General features: G+C 51.1%; 1 protein-coding gene across 5 annotated transcripts in view; it reads right to left on the bottom strand.

The window, feature by feature from the left end:
• The window catches only part of SIPA1L3 (signal induced proliferation associated 1 like 3), a 253,122-nt gene that overhangs the window by 64,649 nt on the left and 165,182 nt on the right, over positions 1–23,291 (bottom strand). For all 5 annotated transcript variants that reach the window (XM_024979038.2, XM_024979040.2, XM_024979044.2 and 2 more), the window contains 4 exons: positions 21,814–21,917; positions 18,623–18,780; positions 10,082–10,658; positions 5,365–5,639 (listed from right to left, as the gene is read on the bottom strand). In XM_024979038.2, the coding sequence (XP_024834806.1) occupies positions 5,365–5,639; positions 10,082–10,658; positions 18,623–18,780; positions 21,814–21,917 (1,114 nt within the window). The remainder of the gene's footprint in view (positions 1–5,364; positions 5,640–10,081; positions 10,659–18,622; positions 18,781–21,813; positions 21,918–23,291) is intronic.

Genomic DNA, 23,291 nt, shown 5'->3' with positions numbered 1-23,291 from the left:
ACTGGATTTAAAGATAGTAAGCTGACTTGAAAGGCCACAACTTTAACCACCATACACACTGGCTCACTGGGACAGTGTGGGAGCCAGTGGGTAGATTCCACGGGCCTGTGACTTCTGCCCCTGTTACTGACAGCTCCACCTTTGGCCAAGAGTCCCTGGTCATGACCTCAAAGAGGGAAAACAATCATTGGAGGGCAGCACAGAATGACAGACAGCCAGGGCGCCACAGGCAGACAGCTGGTTCGGATCACAGCTCTGCTGCTTATGGCCCATGTAGTCTTGGGTGAAGGAGTTTCCTTCTCAGAGCCTCAGTTTCCTCATCTGCAAAATGGGGGTGGTGGCGAACATCAGCAAAAAGTCTGGTGCATGCCAAGTGCTTAACATATATCTCCAGCCGATTCTGTGGACTCTGCCTGCCATTCCCACAAGCTCAGAAGCAGAAGCCTTCTTTCCATTTTCTGAAGTCCAGCCACACCCACCTGGGGGCTCTGGAACAAATTCCTTCCCCGTGATCTGAGATCCATCAGCATCTAGATCACCCTGAGCGCTCAGTAAAGTAAAGCAGATGCCTGGGCCCAACTCAGCTCCTCTGAATCACAGTCCTCTTTGAGGCGGGGCCCAGGAAGCTGCATTTTACCAAGCTGCCAGGGATGATGCTGACATGAGAAAGTTTAAGAAGCTTCTTTCACTGATCCAGTTTTAGGATTGTTTTTAAAAATTAAAGTGTTATTAGATGGCATCTCTGTCCACCAGTTACACCCACCAGAAGCACCCACAGCTGCCAGGTTTTTACATATTCTTGACTCACTGCATTTTCTGTAAACAATCAATTACTACTCCATCACACGGATGACCTGGGATTTACTTAGCCAGTCTCCTATGGCTGGACATCTAGTTTCTTCTAGTCTTTTGCTTGACCAACAATGCTGCACTAAAGATTCCCTCTCCAACCTCTCAGCCGTGTGCGGAAGACGCCTGGTGATGGATGCCCAGGTTCGCAAACCACTTTTCCTATCTGCCTCCTTCTCTTTGATTCCCAACAGCCTAGTTTCTGGAGGCCATGGGGACTCCTTTCTCTCTCTCCAACTCACTCACTTGTGGGGTTTCAATTCCCCTTCTCAGGGAGGAGCACCCCGTCCCCTTTCAGATATCTTGAATCCAAATGAGGAACCAAAGGCGTCCTGGATCAGCTTCCCCATCAGGCAGGACAGACACAGTGAGATGAGCCTGTACAAACACGCCAGATCACCATGACACACCGCACTGGGGGCTCTGGGATGTCCCTTCTGGCTACCTGGTCCATCTTGGAAGGGCTCACTTGAGAACCCCAGCCTCATGGTCTGGGGGTGTGAGTATGACCCCCTGTATTCTATGCAGTGTCTGAAGAGCCTGGGGTCCAGACCCAGGCCCTACAAAGCCTGGCCGGTGGCAGGGATCATGACAACCAGGCTAGGAGGCCAGGGTCATAGCAACAGGTTGGAGGAACCGCAAAGCTAGGATATCAGCTCTGTAAACGAGATCAGCCAGACCCCTCTGCGCTTGAAGAGCCACACACACCACGCAAGTCCCAACCCACACCTCTCCTGTTTCGGTGGCTGCCTTGTAAAGGGAGCCGGATGATAGCTTTCCTCATAAACAGGGTGGGGAGTGGAACCCGTCTGTCTGGTCACGCCCTCCTCGGCCTCATCTCCCCAGAGCTGGAGAAGGGAGCCTGCAGATGCTGCCTTTCACTCAGCTGGTCCCTACCTGCAGGTCCAAGGACCTTTGTGTGGCCTCTGGCGCTTCCAAGCTTTGGAGAGTCATCCAACAGGCGGGCTGCTACTGTGTGTGTGTGTCTATGTGTGTTTGCGTGTGTATGCAATGAGGCAGAAGGGTTACCTCAGCTTGACTTGCCCCTGCAGAGCTCGGCACGGGTGTGGCCTGGCCTTGGCCCCATGCAGGGGTGGAGGAAGCCCCGGAAGAGGGCTGGGAGAAGGGGATGCCTGGGGCCTGACTGGAGTCCCAAGGCTAGGGGACTGGAACCTGGGTGGCCAAGCCCTGGGTTGTGGAAGGGTTGAACCCTGCCCAGAACTGTCCCCCACCAAGTTCAGAGCAAGCAAGACTCAAGAAGGTGGGAGGGTGCATCCAGGACTCACACGCCCACAGCTCGAGACTGCTATGACAGGAAGCAGAATACACGGAGATGGGAAATGTGGATTGAGTTTTGCTCCGCCACTTAGTAGCCGTGCAACTCTGCACAAGACTGGTCCACCCCGGGTGTCAGTTTTCTTATCTGTAAACCAGGGATCACACCAGCCCTGGGAGACCACGTGTGTAAGCTCTCAGTGTCCCCTCATCGCGTGCCTTTCTCTTGGCTCACCCTGTTCCAGCCACGTGACCCTCCATTCTGGTCCGTCAACAACCCAAGAGCCTCTTGTTCTTACCCTCCCCTCCCCACAGGGCCTGTCTCTTGGTTCCTTCTCACCCGCAGGCCTTCCCTGACCACCCAGTCTGATGTCAGGTCGGGCCTAGTGTTCCTCACACCCAGGACCTCACGGCCGGTGTCTTCTGAGTGCCTCTTACAGGCCAAGTCCTGTGCTGTGTGCTCTGCGGGCCTCCCCTCCTCCCACCTTACAGCCACTTTTGGGCAAAAGCTCCATTAACGTCCCTATTTTATAAATGAGGAAACAGGCACAGAGTGGTGGGGACATTTGCCAGGGTCACAGTTAATAAGAAGAGGAGCCTGGACTCAAACGCAGGCAGCCTCCCTGCAGGTCTGCCTTCCCGCTACGCCCAGTGATTTCCACCTGGACTGTGTGAACCATCTCACTGGCTCACTTTCTTATTGGTTGTCTTCTCCAGTCCATCCATCGGGGCTGTGAGGGCCGGGCCCGGACTGTCCTGTGCAGCTGTGCTTCCGGCCTCGGGATGTAGTGATTCTAGAACCACTGTTTCCACGTCATCGCTGGAGGTTGCTAGGGTACCAATTCATTCTTCTCAGAATCACATCTATCCTGCCTTCTCTGTACAAATTATACCTCAGAGGAATCAAATGGTTGCTGAAGGAATGTTCTTTTTGGAAGAATTCCAGCCAATAAATGAAGAAAGGATTTCCTTGGTGGTGGGCCGGTGGTTAAGAATCCGCCTGCCAACGCAGGGGACACAAGGTTCAATCCCTGGTCTGAGAAGATCCGACATGCCGAGGGGCAACTAAGCCCATGAGCCTCAACTACGGAGGCTGTGCTCTAGAGCCTGGAGCAGCAACTACTGAGGCTCCGTGCCCTAGAGCCCGTGCTCCGCGACGAGAGCAGCCACTGCAATGAGAAGCCTGTGCACTGCAGCTAGAGAACAGCCCCGCTCACGGCAACTGGAGAAACCTGGCGGGCAGCAACAAAGACGCAGCACAGAGAACTTTTTAAAAATAAAGAAGGAAGGCTAGAACTGAGGACATCACTTGAGTGTGACCCGTCATGACACAGGGGATCCAGACAAGGATCACAAACGGCTGCTGAGAGCCGAGGGGAAACGTACAGCGTTTAGGGTCAGGCTGCCACCCTAGGAACCCTCTGACTGCCCTTCGTATCACTCCCACAGGGACAGCCAGACGTGTGGCGCCTCCTGATGGATGCACACCTGGGAAGTGCTGTGACCAAAGGAAATTCAGGGACCTCCCTGGCAGTTAAGACTTCGCTTTCCAAGCCAGGGAACGTGGGTTCGATCCCTGGTCGGAAAACTAAGACCCCACATGCCTCACAGCCAAGGAACCGAAACAAACCAAAAGTAATATTGTAACAAGTCCAATGAAGTCTTTAAAATGGTCCACATCAAAAAAAATCTTCAGAAAAACAAAAGGAAATTCAACTAGAATCTGATCAAGCTTTTATGCTGAACTCCAGTTTGTGGGAAATACACGTGTTAGAAGAACAGGTTAAAGGACATCAGCAGGATGCAAGCAGCTAAACCCAGGAAGCAGGAAACTGAAAAACAAGAGATCCGGTTTCCTCCCAAAACAAAAGGTAAGAAAAAAATAAGATTTTTTAAAAAGAGATTCATCAACCAAATGCCACAGGAAGAGCCTGTGGTACAAAAGAAGTTAAAGATGGACAGGGGAGTTGAGGCAGTCTGCTCAATTTTTTTAAGGTCCTGACTGGGTAGAGATACAGTCGAAGGAGTGAGACTGCTTCAAATAATCTAAGGTGGACAGGTATGGGATTAAAAACAAACAAAAACAAAATAAGAACTGGCCACATGTTGACAGATGTTGGAACAGGGGACTTCGCATGCTTTTAATATGCTTGAAATATGGGACTTCCCTGGTGGTCCAGGGGTTAAGAATCCACCTTCCAAGGCAGGGGATGCAGGTTCGGTTTCTGGTTGGGGAACTAAGATTCCATAAGCCATGGAGCGCCTAAGCCCATGCGCCAACCACAAACGTGCCACGTGCAGCAACTAAGACCTGATGCAGACAAATAAATAAATCCTAGAGAAAAATGTCTGAAACAGTCCATTAAAACAAAACAAAAAGAAACAAATCCTGCACTGGCTTCCCAGTGAACAAAACCCAAGCTTGGCACTGTGTCCAGGAAGGGCCCCAGTCTGCCCCCACGCCCAGGCCCTCTCTTCCATCTCAGCCTTGCTCAGTGTGCTCCACACCACACTCCCTGTGCTGCAGGAACCCTCCCCCTCCATACGCTGACACTCTGGAGACCCTGCCCTGGCCTGTCCATGGCCTGGGTTCTGCTGGCCTGGAAAATCCCACTGCAGCCTCCACCAGGGAGCCTTCCCTGACCACCTGTTAGCCCCTTCTATGACCCTGCTCTTCTCCTCGGATCTCTTCACTGCCTGGTCCTGTGTTACACACCTGTTTAATGACTGCCTGTCAGGACACAAACTCCAAGGGAATGGGTGCTTTTATTTTGTTCACTGCTAAATCCTACTCAAGACTTCAAATGGAGTGTATACACAGTAGGGGCTCAGTAAATGTGTGCTGAACAAATGATGAGGCACATTGTACCTTCAGGCAAGGTCTTTTTTCCCACTATTTTTTGGCTACGCCTCGAGGTATGTGGGATCTCAGTTCCCCAGCTAGGGATCAAACCCACACCCCCTGCAGTGGAAACGCTGTCTTAACCACTGGACCGCTAGGGAACTCTCAGGCAAGGACTGGAACGCTACGTGCGACTAAGGAGGGTGCCCACCTCATGGGGCTGTGGTGGGGGCCGGAGGGGACAGCATGCGTGTGCAGAGCTTAGACCATGACCACCTGCGGGAGGGGTTCCACAGATGTTGACTTGGACCCTGATACCATTATCACCACCTGTTGAGGAAGGGCCCCAAGGGCCAGCACCCGGGGAGCTGCTGACCTCTCTGGGGGGACAGACTTACCTCCGGGGTGTGCCGTCGTCGAAAGGCGGGATGATGACCACCTTGACGGTGACGGAGGTGCGTAGCAGGTCAATCATCTGGTCGTGGGTCAGTGTGACCACAGCCACCTTGCAGATCTCCACCAGCCGGCTGCCCTGACGCAGGCCAGCCTGCCAGGCAAACCCGTAATCCTCCACCTCGGCCACCGTCCCGTCATACTTCACGTGGAAGCCCAGCTGCCCCAGCCCGTTCCGCCGCAGGGTCATGTCCACTGTCTCCCAGCCGTTGGTCATCACCTGTGGGCCACACGCAGGGTCCAGTTTCACAAGCTGCTCGGGGGGCAGCGGGGGAAGCTCCTGGGGGAGATTCTGTCCTTTTGAGGCCAAAGACCCCCTCCCCCCCATTCTCCCAGGTGATGTCATGGTACAGGCGTGCAGACACCCACCTCGTCCCAGCCTGGGCTCCTGACTCCTGGAGAAACATGGACACCTCATACAGAGGTGGCGGTCATGAGTCGTGTTCTCCGCATGCCCCCTCCCACCCTCTCTATGGCTGGTGGTCTCTGGAACTGGTTTTGGGCTTTCCAGGTGGCACTAGTGATAAAGAACCTCCCGCCAATGCAACAGACATAAGAGATTCGGGTTTGATCCCTGGGTTGGGCAGATCCCCTGGAGGAGGAAATAGTAACCCACTCCAGTATTCTTGCCTGCAGAATCCCAAGGACAGAGGAGCCTGGAGGGCTATAGTCCATGGGGTCACAAAGAGTCAGACACAACTGAAGCAACTTAGCATGCCTGCACAAGACTTGTTTTGGCCAATGAGCTGTGAATGGGAATGGCATACTGTCTGGGCTGGGGCATTTCATCGCCAATTTGAGACCCTCTTCAGGCCTTTCCCCTCTGCCACGGCCACTAGGATTATTCCAGAGAGCGCCTGTTTGGTCAGCTAGGGTCTGTGAGTTCAGACTCCAGCCCAACCTGAGATGGACACGTGGCATGAGTGAGATAAACCTTTGTTGTCTGAAGCCCTGATGGATACGGTGACTGTAACCAGAGTAAGCTGGAGAAGCCAGAGACCAGAGACCCTGTGAGTTTGTCTAGGCTGGGGGCTCGGCGCCACATTCTTTACTCTAGGACCTTATTCTGCAAGGCAAAAACCCCTTTCGAACCTCCGTCTCAGGCTGTCCCCCATCCTGAAGCCAACCAGACCACACACGGAGGGCCTTCTCTCTGATTTATTCCCCGCTTCACTTGTGGGAGACTTTCGCCATGCTAACGTATGACCATAGATAGGAGAAGCCACTGAACAGAACACCTAGAGCTTCAGCATATCCTTAGGGATTCCCTCTTCTTCTTGGAATAAAAAGATTAACTCGATAAGCTGGAGCTGTTAACCAAATTACAGCAAGATCTGCCTGCCTAAAAACTGCCTTAAGGAAAGTGGCTGTGTAATGGTTGACATCTCCCGTGAGAAGTCATTCCCTGGTTAGAAATGATGCTATCTGATGTACTTATTAGAGCTGCACAGTAAGAATCTCATATCACGAGCCACGCTGTGCATTCATACATTTACACATGTATCCACATACACAAAAATATTCTTTGCAATCCACACAGATGTTCCCGAGTACGGGCAGCAAGAAACGAGTGTGGACGGTGAAGGACTTACCTGAAGATGTGAACACATCTGTTCCAGGCTAGTCTGGACAGTGAGAATTTGGGAGGTGAGGAAACATGTGAAACTGGAACAAAGCTCCATGAGACCAAGTGCCTCCTCAGTGCACCAACCTTTTCTACCCTGTCCTTGAAAACTGCCTACTGAGATCCAGTAACTGATTTCACGGCCCAACTCGTTTACATGTCACTAAGGAATTACTATTCATTTTTTTAATATAGAATAGGCAAAATAGTTATTTTTCAGAAGCCGTATGTTTTAGAGGTAAATCTTGACACATTTACTGATGAAGTGGCAGGATGTCTAGGATTTGTTTCAAAATTATCAGGGGAAGGGAAGGGAGAGAGGGAAGGGAGAAACAAGATGGGCCGCAGGCTGATAACTACAGAAGCTGGTGATAAGTCTAGGGGATCAGTGGGCGAGTTTCTCTACTTTTGTGTCTGTTTGAAATTTTCCATGATTAAAAAGTTAAAACAAACTTGTTTGAAAGGAGAGCCTACAGTTTAGTGCCTCAAAAGAGAAACTCATGACTAGCTTCATCCCAGACCATGGCCTCTGCTTTGGGAGTCAAAACGCTTCTTCCCTTTGAAGTCATCGCCCTTGTGTCCCGTGAATTGAGTTAATAACAGTATCTCCCTCATTGGGTTTTGGGAAGAAATGCAAGGTTGTGCAAGGCTGCAAGGAGTCAGATGGTTGGCCCCCTGTGAACGGCCACTTTTGCTGTCACTACAGACAGCACGTGTGTGTGCATTCAGTCCATGGTCACTGAGTGTCTGCTGCACACCAGACACTGGCCCAGGTGCTGAGGACGCAGCACGTATGTAAAAAGACACATCAAATGGTGGTAGGTGCTACTGTGACAATTAAAGCAGGGAAAGTGGGTGGAACAAGCTCAAGGCCAGGTTGTGGAGGGGGTTTTTACAATTTTGGATAACAAGGCCTCACCGATAGGTGACCTTTGAAAAAATGTATGTAGAAGGGGAAGGAGGCATGTGGGGATGAAGAAGGTGTTCCACCGAGAGGGCACAGGTAGTGCAAAGGCCCTGAGGCTGACTGCCCAACGAGCCCACTCTAGACACAGAAGTCTGTGTTCTTGGAGCAGAAAGAGAGTAATAAGGAGACAAGAGCGACAGACATCCAGGCCATGTAGGGCCTCTCAGGCCACCATAAGGAACTGGGCTTTTACCTGGAGTGAGCTGAGGGGTTTGAGCAGAGCAGGGACATGATCAAGATCCCTCTGACAACCTTCCTGAGAACAGACCCCAGGGAAGCAAACAAGGAGGCAAAGGAGACCAGCAAGGAGGCTACTGGACAGGCCAGGAGGGGCTGCAGAAGGGGCAGGAGCAGCAGAGTCTGCCTCCGGGGGGTGGAGCTGACAGACTGGACGTCGGTATGAGACAGAGGAGTGAGGCTGGTGCTGAGGCTTACGATTCCACTCAAGTGATGGGCTTGTTCTCTGGAGACAGAACCCCGGGAGGCCAGGGAAACGAAATCAGGAGCTTGCTCTTAGACGTGCTGACTTCCACAGGCTGAGTAGGCAGTTAGTCATGAGTCTCAAGTTTGGGCACAAACAGGTTTTGGAGTCAGAAAAATCTGGATTCAGATCCCAGTCTGCCACCTACTGGCTGTGTGACCTCTCTGAGCCGCATGCTACTCACGGGTCCAATGGGGATAAAAACAGTGCCTACACTCCACGAGGCCGGTGGAGGGCTGGGAGATCATCGGTCATGAGCACGCAATCAGGGTCAATCATCTTATTCAGCTGATCGACTAATCAGCATTTAATAAACACCTACTATGTGCCAGCCCTGATCTACACAAATGAGATAAGCAAGTGAGCAAAACAGAGGCCCTTGTTCACGGACCTCACATCCTAATGGGAAATCTACACACTAGCTGTTGCTGTAGTTTAAGGCAGGGCAGGAAGTTTGGAATCAGGGAATCTGAAAGCTGGTCTTTACCAATCCCACCTGAACTCAAGGAACGAGTGCAAAAGCCTAGAAGGGTGAAGAGGGCTGGCTGTGATACTGGCCTCTGGAGATCACAGCCTCTTAAGTCAGGCCAGCTTCCTGGGCAACATAACTCATCCAGTCCTTAAAACTTCCACATGATATGGGATGATCACTGTTCCCATTTTTCAGCTGGGAAAACTGAGTCACCCAGTGGTTAAGGAACATGGTGAGGTGACACAGCTGGTAAGTGGCAGTGCTGGGACTTGAAACCAAGCCTTCTGACTTGAGAACTTGTGTTGTTAACTCCTGTGATATATTGCCTTCTCTATTTCATGCTTGACATTCTGTTAAACCCACTGAGAGCCAATCACTGACCACGTTCCCTCACCTGGGGCTCTGAGGTAGCCTTAGTACTTCTTAGCCCAATGCTTCCTACGACCATTACCAACTAAACTGTCATCTGACTTGAAACCAATCTGCTACCTTTGGTTTGGCAGCTGTCTGAGCCTAAGCTGCCAAGAGATTAGGGTAAGATTTTTTAATCTAGACTGTGAGTCTCTGTTCTTTAATAGAGAATGTTAAATCACTTACATTTATTGTGATTACTGATGTGGAATTATTCCTGCCACATAATTTTGTTTTCTTATGCTTTTTTACACCCCCACCCCCAATATCCTGCTTTCACCCCTATATTTTAAAGGTCTGGAAGTCTTTCATTCTGTTGAGTTGGCCAAAAAGTTCATCTGGTGTTTTGTTAAGAAGGTACAGAAAAACCCATATGAACTTTTTGGCCAATCCAATATTTTAATTTTTCTGGAAAGTATCCTTACATTTTTAACATGAGTTTAAACATCTAGAGTGAGTAAATAAGCCTTTTGTCCTCTCAAGGCGATGACATGGAGAGCCTCAGATATTTGGCCCAAGCCTTCCCCAGGGAGAACCCAGGCTGCAGAGCCCACTAGACCCCTGGTGTGTAAAGTGACAATTCTGATTCTCTTAGGGCCGACGAGCGTTCTGGGCCAACTGACCGGGCTCGGGGAGGCACTTCAGTGGTTCCTAAGGCCTCTGCCAGACCACAGAACTGCTGCACCTTGAGGGGCTCTCTCCCTTACCTTCAGTCTCTGGACAATCTCTCTTATGTCCTCCACAGAACCCTCAGAGGCCTTGAGGAAGATATGGTCCCCTCGTCCGTAGAAAATTTTGATTGTCGAGGAGTCTGGGGTCCAGCCGATGACATCCCCGCAGTAGCAGTTGAACACCACTTCCTTAGTGCGTAGGTCTAGGAGCACCACAAACTCGTTGGAAATTCCCAAAATGCAGTCTATCTCTACCCCCTGCGCGTAGTCCTCAGCCGCCACCCTCCAGGCGATGGCCCCGGCGCTGTGCTGCTCGGCGCCTGCCCGGGCTTTGGTCTTCTCCTTCTTCTTGGAGGTCAGGGAAATGAGGTTGAACTTGCCGGTGGAGTCAATGGGCGTGCTGGAGACACAGTTTTCCGCCAGGTCCTTGAGGTACTCCTGGCGGGTCCTGGTGGCCATGGTGTGGAACTTGTCAGACTTGTGTGCAGCGTTCTCGGCATTAATCACCTTGGCCAGTAAGAAGTCTCTGAAGACGTCAGATTTTCGGAATGTGGTTCCACTGGGGATCGGGGGGCCGAAAGGAGGAGCGTCTTTGGATCGGGTCACTGCCATACTGAGGAGGGAGAAATTATTTAGATGGCAGAAAGAAAGGCACTTGAGAGTCCCTTTAGAAAGAAAATACACGATCAAAAAGAGGAGTTTCCTTTCTAAGAAAGGAAGTCTACATCTAATTAGTAAGTTGCCAGCTGACTAGACTGGAAACTGGAGAAAGTCTTAGGGCACACATATGCATTTTTACTTCCTGTGCAGCAGATGTTAGAACATCCACTGATATTTAAGGATAATTTTCCTAGCACCGTTCAACTTCAGTTATTCTTATTTTACATACATACAGCCTTGTGGTAAATTATAGTTTTGCAAAGACTCATCCCTTCCTCTCTACCTTTATGGACAGGTACATTCCCGCCCTGTTCACCCTAAGCTTGGTCATGAGATTTGATTTGGCTAATGGCATTCGAGCAAAGGCACAAATGGGCATGTGGGCCAGGCTTGCCTCCTATGTACCCGCCCTCGCCATGAGGTGAACATGCTCTGGGTCTACTGGTCCGGGAGAACGAGGGTGCCTGGAGCAGACACGCAGCCAAGGCCAGCCAGGTCTCAGCCAACCTGCAGGGGAGTGAGCCAAGAAGAAATGATGATGTTTGTGAGCCTCTGACTTTCGGGGTGGCTCGTTAAGCAGTGTTACTAAAGGAAAATCAGACTGATATGGAACATTCTGTGATTTACTTCTTTCAGACACTTGGGTAACACGAACATGCTTTGTAAATCATCTCTACAAAGGTTATTTTGAAAATTCACTACAAGGGGAAGTTAGGATGGAACTCTTCCTACTTTGGTTTTTTTTTTTTTAAAGATTTTTTTGATGTGAACCATTTAAGAAATCTTTATTAAATTTATTACAATATTGCTTCTGTTTTATGTCTTGGTCTTTTGGCTGTGAAGCATGTGAGATCTTAGCTCCCCAACCAGGGGGTCGAACCCACACCTCCTGCACTGGAAGGCAAACTCTTAACCACGGGACCGCCAGGGAAGTCCCCTACTTTGGTTTTAACTGAGCTGTCATTAGGACAGAAATCATACAGCAACTGAATGAGAAGGTATAAAAGCAATGATCTAAAACCTTATCCCCCAAATTCCTGAACTTCCTCCCCCATTATGCAAACTAGAGAGGGAGAATCTTACTGGGAGGAAAATCCACAGAAAAAGTGGGCCCGTCATCTCCATTCCCTCCCTGAATAGGGGCCTCCTCAGTGACCCTTACATTTGGAAGGAGACTGGGGGCTGCTCCTGCCTGGGAGCTCTGGAAGGAGGGTCAGGAGCCCCCGAAGAGCCCAGAGTCTGGAAATTACTTAGCTAGTAGAAAGAAAGGCACTCTCGAGTCCCTGCAGCTGCTGTCACCACGGCTCCAGTGATAATTTCCTGCTTCCTGTTTCCTCTTTGTGCTCCCTCCCTGGACAGGTCAGAGACTGGCAGTGAGCCCGGGGGAGGGGAAGTGCAAGGGGGAGAAACAGAGGAGAGCGATGCAGGCTCCCCATCCAGCGAGGCTCCCAGGTGGAGGCAGCCTTGAGCTGGGAGGCAGGAGACTGGCCGCTAAGTCAGGTTCAGATCTGATGAATCTCAGTTACGATGCTGCAATGACCAACTCGAGACTCAGTGGCTACAGGGCCACTGAGTGATCTTTGATGACTTCAAAGATCAGGCAGAAAGGCTATCGCACCTGCCAGAGTGAGCACCCAGGGAGCAGGGGAAGACATTTAATTTAAAGGGGCTCCAGGGACTTCTCTGGCAGTCCAGGGGTCAATCCATGGTTGGGGAACTAAGATTTCACATGCTGCGTCATGTAGCCAATTAAGGGGAAAAAAAAAGCCTCCAGGGATACCATGAGTGAGTTATGCTGTTTACACAATGACAATTAAAAAACAGTATGAGGTACTAAAAAGAAGGTTTTTTTCTTAAAGAGTACTGCATTCACCTTCTATAAAAATGTCAGCTTGTGCTTATGGTGTTGGGGAGAGACTACATACTGTAAGACAATTTTTAAAGTAATGAGATTCTTGATTAAAACCTATTTCATGAAACCTAACCATAGTGTAAGGCTTGTTTGACTCCTGACCCTCCACCCAACTTGACCAGGGCAAGTGTCTGACCAGCACTTCCAGGATGGCCCCCCTCCTTGGACCCCGGGGAGTCAGTGCTCTGGGTGTGACGCTATGAGGAAGAGAAATTAAGCTGGGATCTGAGGCTGAGTAGGAGCCAAAGGAAGAGCAGAGGGGAGGGTGCTGCAGGCAATGGGCATGGGAGGTGGAAGACCCAACAGGAAAGAGCACGCGCAGGGTGAGATGCGGCCAGTGCACCAGAGCCCAGAGAGTAAAGGGTGGGAGGCTGGTGAGGTCACCAGGGACCAGGCCAGGCAGGGCCTTGACAGTGAGCAAGCATCCTGTATCCTGATTGAGAAAACAAGCACCCATTCGACCATCTGGACCAGCTATTCACCGTCTGCATCCCCAGATCCAGTCTCTGCCATTTTCTGCCCCGTCCAGGGCCCCAGAAGGTGGGTTTCCACAGGCTGTGTCAGCTTCACCCGGTTCCCCCGGCCAGGATACAGGGGAGGGGAGAGGAGAGAGGGTGCAGTCTTTATTTCTCTTCATTGCCTGCCTGTCGAGCTAGGACAGTGGCCGTAGTCCTTGGTCCTTTGCTCAACAGCCACAGCTTCTGAGGGGTGGCCCCTCTCCCAGAGCCATACTTCTCCCTGGTTTCCAGAAATGTCTCCCATCCCCTGTGACCTCATCCCTCATGGTGGGTAATGGCTCCTTGCTATTGCTGGTTCCTGGTGCCTCACTTTCCTATATTGGTGCCTTTAACCTACCCACACCTATTAGTGAAAGCTGCTCAGTCTTGTCAGACACTTTGTGACCCCACTGAGCGTAGCCTGTCATAGACTCTTCTGTGCATGGGATTCTCCAGGTAAGAACGGAGTGAGTTGCCATGCCCTCCTCCAGGGGATCTTCCTGACCCAAGGATCGAACCCTTGCATTGCAAGCAGATTCTTTACCGTCTGAGCCACCAGGGAAGCCCTACCCACACCTATCAGCCTGTCCATTAATCCCTCAGTTAAAACCCTGAGTGGGGGACTTCCCTTGTGGTCCACTGCTTAAGAATCCATCTTGCAATGCAGGGGACACAAGTTTGATCTCTGGTCAGGGAACTAAGATCCCACAACCATGGAGCAACTAAGCCTGTCACTACTGAGCCCGTGCGCCACAACTAGAGACTTTGTGCACTGTAACGAAAGATCCCGTGTGCTGCAACTAAGCCCTGACACAGCCAAATAAATTAAAACAAAACCAAAAAACCCTGAGTGGGGGGCACCTGCTTCCTGTGGGTCCCTGATCAACACAGGTGCCAGATGGACCATCTGCAGGGATCACCGTGGCTGCCCCATGAAGAAAGGCCAGGAAGGGGCCAGAGAGGGTGCAGAGACTGTGGAGGGAGCTCCTACAGACCCAGGAGGGCCAGGCCCCGTGCTCCCTAGCTCCACAGCCACATCCTGGGAATGTGTGAGGGCAGGTGCCACCCTGGGCTTCGCAGATGCCCCAGGGCTGGCCCAGGTGTTCAGTACTGATTATAGTCATGATTTAGACTTGAACGGACAGACCGAAAAGAAACAGGTTCCTGCCAATGTGTAGGTCTGACAGAAAAAGGCATTTCCTGGGGGAGAGGTGCTTCAAGGCCGCACAAACCAGGCAGGTTTTCTCCTGTGGGAAACCCTGCGGGGGGCCTTGCCTCCAGGCCAGGGGACGTGAGATGGCCTTGCCAGTCTCTCCACTCTGATTAATGCTGCCTTCAGACTGGGCTTTGCAGCTGTGACTAGCTGTGCAACTTCTTCATTCAGGACTTGACTGCTCATAGTGACAGATTCTGGCTTCTCCCACAGTCCTGACTCATGCTTTTAAGAATCGTGGAACTGCAAGCTACTGAAGGTTTCTGGACAATCAGAATGGCTGGTCCCTCATTTCCCCAGCAGGAGGAATGGGGTGTTCACAGCCCACAGGCTGTGGGGGTGCTGGCGTGCCATTCAGTACCGTGTTATACAGCCAGGAGATGGTGTGACCACCGTGTCACCTGGTCACTGGAGCTCAGCATTTCTATAACACTCACAATCATTTCTTCAACAGCTATTTTCCCAGGACCTACAATGTTTGGGTCAGGCATCTGCCTAGTTGCCAAGGCAGCTCTGGGGTCCTTTACATAACAAGGCTGCCCAGCACAGATGTATGAAGGCGAGTGTGACATGGTGTGACCCCTGAGGGAGGCAACAGCCACATCAACAGTTTGTTCCTGGGGCTTCCCTGGTGGTCCAGTGGTTACGAATCCGCCTTGCAATGCAGGGGACACTGGTTCAATCCCTGGTCTGGGAAGATCTCTCTTAGTTGCCCTGGAGCAACTAAGCCTGTGTGCCACAACTACTGAGCCAGTGTTCTAGAGCCTGAAAGCTGCAACTACTGAAGCCCATGCCCTCGGAGCCCATGTTCTGCAACGAGAAGCCACAACAACGAGAAGCCCGTGCACTGCAGCTAGAGAGTAGCTCCTGCTCACCAGTTAGAGAAAGCTAGTGTGCAGTAACAAAGATCCACCTCAGCCAAAAATAAAACAAATAAATCTTAAAAAAAAAAACACAACTTAGTTCTTACAGTGTGACAAGTTCTATGACAGAAATGTGTCTAGGGTCATGGGGAGAAGAGGGGACAGGGGAAGGCCTGTCCAGAGAACAGCTGTGTGTGCAGGAGGGGAGAAAAGGGGTTGTGGGAGGGGGCAGTTTGGTTGCATCTCTAACATTTTCTTTCTTCAAAATTAAAGCGAGAGCTGAAGCAAAGACGGCAAAATGTTAACATCTGTGAGATCTGGTGGTGGGCACATGGGTGTCTGTTATTCTCTGTACTTTTTAGAACGTTTGAAATGTTGCATAATGAAAATATTCTGAATTGCAAAAAAAAAAAACCAAGAAAGCTTGGTGCGTCAGAACAAAAAGAAACCCTCTTGAAGGCTGGCCCAGAAAGCGCGGAGGTCAGCCGTAGGCTTCTGTGATAAGCCAGGTAGGAGAGGGGAGCTCATGGTTAGAAAGGGGAGAAGGGCTCACCCAGCAGCCTCCTGCCTCTGATGTGCTATGAGGGTGTGTGCGCGCATGTGTGCGCGTGTTCAAGAACAACTCTATCTTTGTAACCTCAGGCCTACAGGGAGCCTGGAGGCACAAGCCCGCTGAGCTGGAGCTCTGTCCTGGGAACAAGTGATGGGTGGGGGAAGGGGCCGCAGGCCCTCCACCTGGTGTGCTGGCTCCCAGCGGCAACACACCTAGCCTGGTGGTCCACAACACTTCCTGCATACTGGAATCCCCCTGCCTTCTCTCACAGATCTGGCCCAGAGAAGAAACTGGTCAGCTCAGTTCAGTCGCGTCTGACTCTGCGACCCCATGGACTGCAGTACACCAAGCCTCCCTTCAGCAATTCCCAGAGTTTACTCAAACTCATGTCCATTGAGTCGGTGATGCCATTCAGCCATCTCGTCCTCTGTCGTCCCCTTCTCCTTCTGCCTTCAATCTTTCTTAGTATCAGGGTCTTTTCAAGTGAGTCAAATGAGAAGAAACTGGTAGGCTCTTGGCAATTCCATCGCGTCTACCCCGGGCACCTGTGCACATACCGTTTGGCCCAGTAACTCCACGTTGAGGACCTTACCTATCCCAGCTGTCTGCCACGAGAGTCTCAACCAGGTTATAGGGAGTTCCTGGGTGGTCCACTGGTTAAGACTCAGTGCTTTTACTACCGAGGGCCTGGGTTCAATCCTTGGCCAGGGAACTAAGATCTCACAAGCAGCACAGCATGGCCAAAAGCAAACAACTGCCCCTCCCTCACAAAACTACGTGGAGGGAATGTGTTAATAATAGCACTGCAAGGTGGACTGTGGTAACAGGTGACAGGAAACAACCCTGATACCTGTCACTAAGGCATAGGGGGAGATTCTTAGGCATCTATGTAACGGAATAATACACAGTCATAAAGAAGGGAAAAACGCTTTACAGACTGGTGTGCAAAGTTCTCAAATTCTGCTGAGTGAAAAAATACAGGATGCAGAACAAACAGTGTGTGGGATATGATACCACCTGTATTAAAAAGGTGGAAAAGGAATACTTCCACACATTTGCCTAGGTTATCAGGAAATGGCTAACAGCGGTTGCCTCTGTGAGGGCAATGGGATGATGAGGACTTAAGAGATGAAAGGTGAATTTTGATCTTTAACTTAAAAAAATTTTACCTTTTGTATCTAATTTCAAACTTTTTTTTCCCCCTTTAAATGTAAACTAACATTACTTTGCCAACAAAGGTCCATCTAGTCAAGGTTATGGTTTTTCCAGTGGTCAGGTATGGATGTAAGAGTTGGAGTATAAAGAAGGCTGAGAGCCAAAGAATTGATGCTTTTGAACTGTGGTGTTGGAGAAGACTCTTGAGAGTCCCTTGGACTGCAAGGAAATCCAACCAGTCCATCCTAAAGGAGATCAGCCCTGGGTGTTCACTGGAAGGACTGATGCTGAAGCTGAAACTCCAATACTTTGGCCACCTGATGCGAAGAGCTGACTCATTTGAAAAGACCCTGATGCTGGGAAACATTGAGGGCAGGAGGAAAAGGGGACGACAGAGGATGAGATGGTTGGATGGCATCACTGACTCGATGGACGTGGGTTTGGGTGGACTCCGGGAGTTGGTGATGGACAGGGAGGCCCGGACTGCTGTGGTTCATGAGGTCGCAAAGAGTCGGACACAACTGAGCGACTGAACTGAACTGAACACTCCCAAGCCCAGGCCCCGGGGTCTGTGATGCTGACCAGGGACCAATGCAGACCTTGGCCCGGGCCCAGGTTATTGATGGGCTGGTTTTCAAGAACCACAGCACTCTCCTCACTCCATATCCAGGGCACTTTCCATCTGTCCTGTGGGGGCTGGCCATGTTCTCCGATGAGACTGGTGCTTGGGGAGGACACTGAACAGGACTGAAGCTTGTAACACAGTACTATTTATTATATTTATTTATTTGCTGCACTGGGTCTTTGTTGTGGTATGAGGGACCTAGTTCCCTGACCAGGGATTGAACCCGGGCCCCCAGCACTGGGAACGTGGAACCTTAGCCACTGGACCACCGGGGAAGTCCCTTGTGTCACTTACTGATCTTCAAATTAAGAACCCTCAGCTCTGTCTCCCGAGGGGGCCACCCCTGTCTGCCCTGCCTCCATCCTTGCATCTTCCGGTCTTCCTTTGGGCCACACTCTGGTGCCTCTCAGGCACACGCCCCATGCCCAGCACAGCTGCTAGTCTTGCTCTGGGATGGGCACATGACCCCACGTGGGTCAATGAGCCTCAGTTCTGGGGCTTCTTTTCCTGGGAAAAGCAGGCTCTCTTTCTGCTGGGTCTGCAGCTGGCAAGATGCTAAGCTTGGCGCTGCCAGCAAATGAAATGATGTACAGGGAAGTGGAACACCTCCAGGTGGGCCTGAATGTGTGATTTATGAGAGCCGGCATGTTAAGACTGCCTCTTCATTTATTTATTCATGTTCTTTTCATGCACCATGAGGCATGTGAGATCCTAGTTCCCCGACCAGGGATCGAACGTGTGCCCTCTGCACTGGAACAGCACAGTCTTAACCACTGGACTGCCAGGGAAGCCCTGTGACTGCCTTTTTGAGGTGGGTTTTCTGTCACTTGCAACCGAAAAGACTCCAGGCAAAAACAAATTCCTGGTGGTTTCTTTGTCGAAACTGGGATGACATGGCCATTTCTGGTTAAGAACCACTTTCTCAGGAGGTGTGGGAATGAATGAGTAGAGCTCCCCTACTGAAGCACGGACAAGAAACGTGGGCGGCTGCCTGCCTGGGCCAGCCGTGCCCTCGCTCCCCCGACCCCCACGCTCTCCGGCTGCTGGAAGCCAGCTTTCCTGACTTCCTGTGCGTGCAGGGGGCGGGCGGGGCATGTACCTGTAGCAGACGTTATCAGTGCAGGGGTTGTGGGCCCGGACAATGATGAAGACATGCTGAAAGTGGGAGCGGATGTTCTTGGGGGTGAACGGCAGTGCCCCGGGCTCCTGGAAGATGATGGTCACGATGTCGTTGCCTATGTGCCTCTTCCTCAGCAGCTGGTGGTGGGGAGACAGTGGCGGGGGAGAGGAAAACGTCAGGGTAGGCTCCAGGCTCGTGACCCGCCCCGTCACCTCTCTGCTGGCTCCTGCCACACTCCCTCTCTGCCCCAGCCACACCAGCCTCCTGCTAATCCTTAAATGAATCAGAAACCTTTCCTTTCCTGAGGCTCCCGCGGACCATCCTGAGGCCTGGAACTTCTTCCCCCAGATCCTCACATGGCTTGCTCCTGCCTGCCCTCCTTCAGGTCTGGGCTGAAATGTCACCCTCCCATGAGGCCTTGACTGTCTTACCCATGATGTCACCCCCTCCGCTTTTCTGCCCGTTACTCAAGTAACAGTGTGTTACTCGTCCACACTCATTTTAACAAGCGGCTGCCCCTCTTCCTCTTGTTTCTGTCTTTTCCCACTAATGTGGCAACTCCTGGAGAACAAGGATTTTGTCTGCTTTGTTCACTGCCAGGTGCTTTATCCTCAGTGCCTAGAGCAGGGCCTGGCACACAGCAGGTGCTCAAGAAACGTCAGCTGGAGGACAGCATGGTCTGGCAGCTTTTGACTTGCTCAAGGTCACATTCACGGACACTGGTAGAGGCAGCCTCAAGACCGCTGGCAGGGCCCATCTCTGGCTACCTGAGTTGAGAAGGCTGGGGTGATAGCCTCAGATCAGCCCACAGGAACCCCATCATTTCCCCCCTGCCTGTCATGGCCTCTGAGAAAAACTGTCATCTTTAAAGGTGATGATGTACTCTTACATTTTACTTCCTTGCTAAAATTACATTATTCTTTTTTTTTTGGCCAGACCGTGTGGGCATGTGGGATTTAGCTTCCCAGCCAGGGATTGAACCCACGCCCCCTGCAGTGGAAGTGCAGAGTCTCAATCACTGGATGTCTAGGGAAGCCCATATTGTTCTTAGGTACAGAAGTTTAGCCTTCATGTAACTGTTAGAATTCTCGCTGACGGGAGAGTTGCATGCAACTCTACGTGAGGTGGCCGGGAGTGTGAAATCTGGTCACACTCAGTGGCACAATACATGCTGCTGAACCGCTGGCCCTCTGTGTGTTTTACACAAGATTAAACTAAACTGCTTAAGTACCCATTTATTGTGACCAGCCCTGAACCAGGTGTCTTACACCCACATATGAAAGCTGTAACCTCATTTCATCTTTACAACAAGTCCTGTGAGGGATTAATTCATCAGACCTCCTTTTGTTGATGAGAAAAGTTAGGTTCATGGGGGTTAAACGTCTTGCCCTCAGTCCAGAGTCATGGAGGGAGGAGTTGTGACCTGAGCCCACTTCTGCTCGGCCCCAAAACCCAGGCTTTCCCCACCACGCCTCCAGGAGCACGTTTACCTGCTTCCCATGTGCCTCCTGTGCTGGGCCCTGCCATGAGCTCTGTTTTCACACGCAAGGGCAGGGTCCCTTCCCCACGACCCTGAGATATGGGTGCTATCGTTCTGCCCATTTCGGAGCAGGGACCCGAGGCCCAGGGAGGTGAGATGACACGGTGAGGAAGTGGCAGACGAAGAACGCCAACTGGGGCTCAATGACAGCAATGCTCTTACGGCTGCCACTAGCGAACTTTCTAGACATCACTGACGTTTGACCATTTTGGCCAGCAGAATGCACACTGCCACCTGCGGTGGTGTGGTGTGTGTGCTCAGCTGTGTCCAACTCTGTGACCCCGTGGACTGCAGCCCGCCAAACTCCTCTGTCCATGGGATTCTTCAGGCAAGAATACTGGAGTGGGCTGTACTTCTTACTCCAGACCATCTTCCTGATCCAGGAATCGAACCTAGGTTTCCTGCAGGTGTATTCTTTACCACTGAGTCACCTGGGAAACCCCGTACCAACAGGAAAAAATACGTACACTTCCTAAACCATCAAAAGCCTGTGGGGTTTCTGTTCATGAGAAACAGCTCCTGGACACGCATGGTGTGTCCAGGAGAGGAGGCCCTGGCAGCACGTAGCAGCTGTTGTGCCCACCTAGCACCTCCTCCTCCTCCAGGCAGCCGTGTCCATCCCCTTTGGGAAAGCACCTCCCCCCACTGGCCCTCTCTAGGGGTGGGCACATGCTTCAGGTTTGGCCAATCAGTCTATTCTATTCCTGCCCTGGGCCTGGCAAGTGGGTGGTGCAATGAGATTCAGCCCGGAAACATTTTGGGGACACTTGCAAGGCAGAGCTCTCTTTCTCCTGAGGGAGCTAAGCTGGTGGGATGTAAGGTGAGGGCTGCCACTCCTTGGGAAGATCTGTGAATATAACCACTAAGAATAAAAGCAGAGGTGAGAAATGGGAAGAACTCCTGACACTGTCTGAGCCCCTGGATCCAGCCATACCTAAAGCTAGCCCTCTCCCAGTACTTGACAGTTGTTCAGTGGCTCAGTCGTGTCTGACTCTTTGTGACCCCATGTACTGCAGCATGCCCAGGCCTCCCTGTCCTTCACCATCTCCGGAGCTTGCTCAAACTCATGTCCATTGAGTCAGTGATGCCATCCAACCATCTCATCCCATCTCATCCTCTGTCACCCCCTTCTCCTCCTGCCCTCGGTCTTTCCCAGAATCAGGGTGTTTTCAATGAGTCAGCTCTTGGTATCAGGTAGCCAAAGTACTGGAATTATACTTGAGAATTATATAACTCGGTAAATCTCATTTTTTGCTTTTACTCAATTCGATTTGTACTCTGTCACTTGCAGTCAAAATAATGTTGACTGATCCACTTGGGTCTTCTCCACAGGACTCCTGATGACTCAAGAGACCCTTGAGAGGAGCTGGGGTAGCCGGGTGGCCAAGGAATAGCCAGAACAAAAGAGTGACATCGAATGACACCTGATCTAGTCTCCAAGCCCCAGGTGATGAGACCGTGGTGGAGAGGGCCTCCAGGGCTGAAGGCCTCCACCTGCTGCATGAGTCGGCGCCAGGAGAGCTGGTGCCGGGCCGGCAGCCAGCCAGAGGCTGTCGGGAGGGAAGCTGCCTTGGGTTCCCTGTGCATCAACCAGAAGTCACTTGGAGCCCCCACCCTGGGCCCCACTGACCTGCTGCCTGTTGTTGGGGGTGTACGGGAGCAGGGTGGAGACGTGGAACATGATCTCGTAGTCCTGGTACGTTGTGTAGAGGGAGTGGGTTCCCGTGGAGTCAGCTGAAACAGAAACACCAGTTAAGCACCACGTCTCCAAAGCCTCTGGGCTCCTGCCATGTCCCACATGCCATCTGTGTTAGTTTTTAAGTTGATGTTTTCATTTAACTTCACCCTTTAAAGCTCAGTAAATTTAGAGATGTGCCTGGTGGTCTGGTAGTTAAGACTCTCGTCTTTCCAACGCAGGGCGTGTGGGTTTGATTCCTGGTTGGGGAACGAAGATCCCACATGTCACACAGCCGCAATAACAACAACAGCAACAACAATAAAATTTCAGTACATTCAGATAAAAAGGAAATCCTATATTAAGCACCCACCAGACTGGTAAACATTTCAAAGTCTGACAATGCCAAGGGCTGGTGAGGGTGTGGAGCAACCAGAACCCTTTTTGCAGCTGGTGAGGTGTGTAAATTGGTACGGTCACTTCGGAAAACCTGAGTAATAGTTACTGAACCTGAAGACGGGCTTCACTGATGACCCAAGCACTTTATCTCCTAGGATCACAGCCTAGAGAAATCATACACGAGTGCCCCAGGATACGGGTACACATATTCTCAATATGTCAATCCCAGGGATATACAATTCACACTGTGGAAAAACACACAGCCATGAAAATGAATGAGTCACAGCCACCACGTGGGCAAACCCTACAAATGCAATGCTGAACGAAAGATGCCAGACACAAAGGAGCACAAACTGTGTAATTCCATTCACTTTATATCCCCAAACAAGCAAAACGGATTATATTATTCAGAGATGCATATACAGATTGCCAAACTATGAAGGAGGAAATGATAATCCTGAGTGTCAAGACACGTTCTTCTCTAACGGCAGGGTGTTATGACTGGGGAGAAACCCACCTGATTGTGGACTCCAAGGGGGAAACTGAGGCACACGGATGGAGTGACTCACCCCATGGCTTACACACTGCAGTGAGTGGTGGGGGCTTGAACTGGAACTCAGACTTTCTGACTCCAGAGTGTTTTCTTTTTTAAAAAAATTCTGGACATGCCACGCGTCGTTCTTTTTTGTTGTTTTCTGGGCCACTTGGCGTGTGGGATCCTAGTTCCCCGACCAGGGACTGAACCTATGTCCCCTGCACTGGAAGTGTGGAGTCTTAGCCAGTGAACCATGAGGGAAGTTTCCTGAATGTTTTCTTAATAGTATTCAATGCTGCCTCTTATAAGTTTCAAAATTCTTATAGGAAGGAGACCCAAATCACTAATCTTTAGCAGTGAAGGTCCTGCACGTGAGGCCCCTGCCGGCCTCCCTCAGTTCGTCCTTCCCATTTATTCCCTGAAGCCTTGGGACCTCAGAGCTTTCACATGTGCTGTTTCTTTTTCTTGGAACGCATTTCTTGTTCCTTCTTTGTCTATT

The sequence above is a fragment of the Bos taurus genome, chromosome 18 (assembly GCF_002263795.3).
Source record: "Bos taurus isolate L1 Dominette 01449 registration number 42190680 breed Hereford chromosome 18, ARS-UCD2.0, whole genome shotgun sequence".
In the NCBI taxonomy this organism is placed as follows: Eukaryota; Metazoa; Chordata; class Mammalia; order Artiodactyla; family Bovidae; genus Bos; species Bos taurus.
The sequence above is the reverse complement of the archived record's forward strand: the minus strand, read 5'-3'. Positions and strand labels throughout refer to the sequence as shown.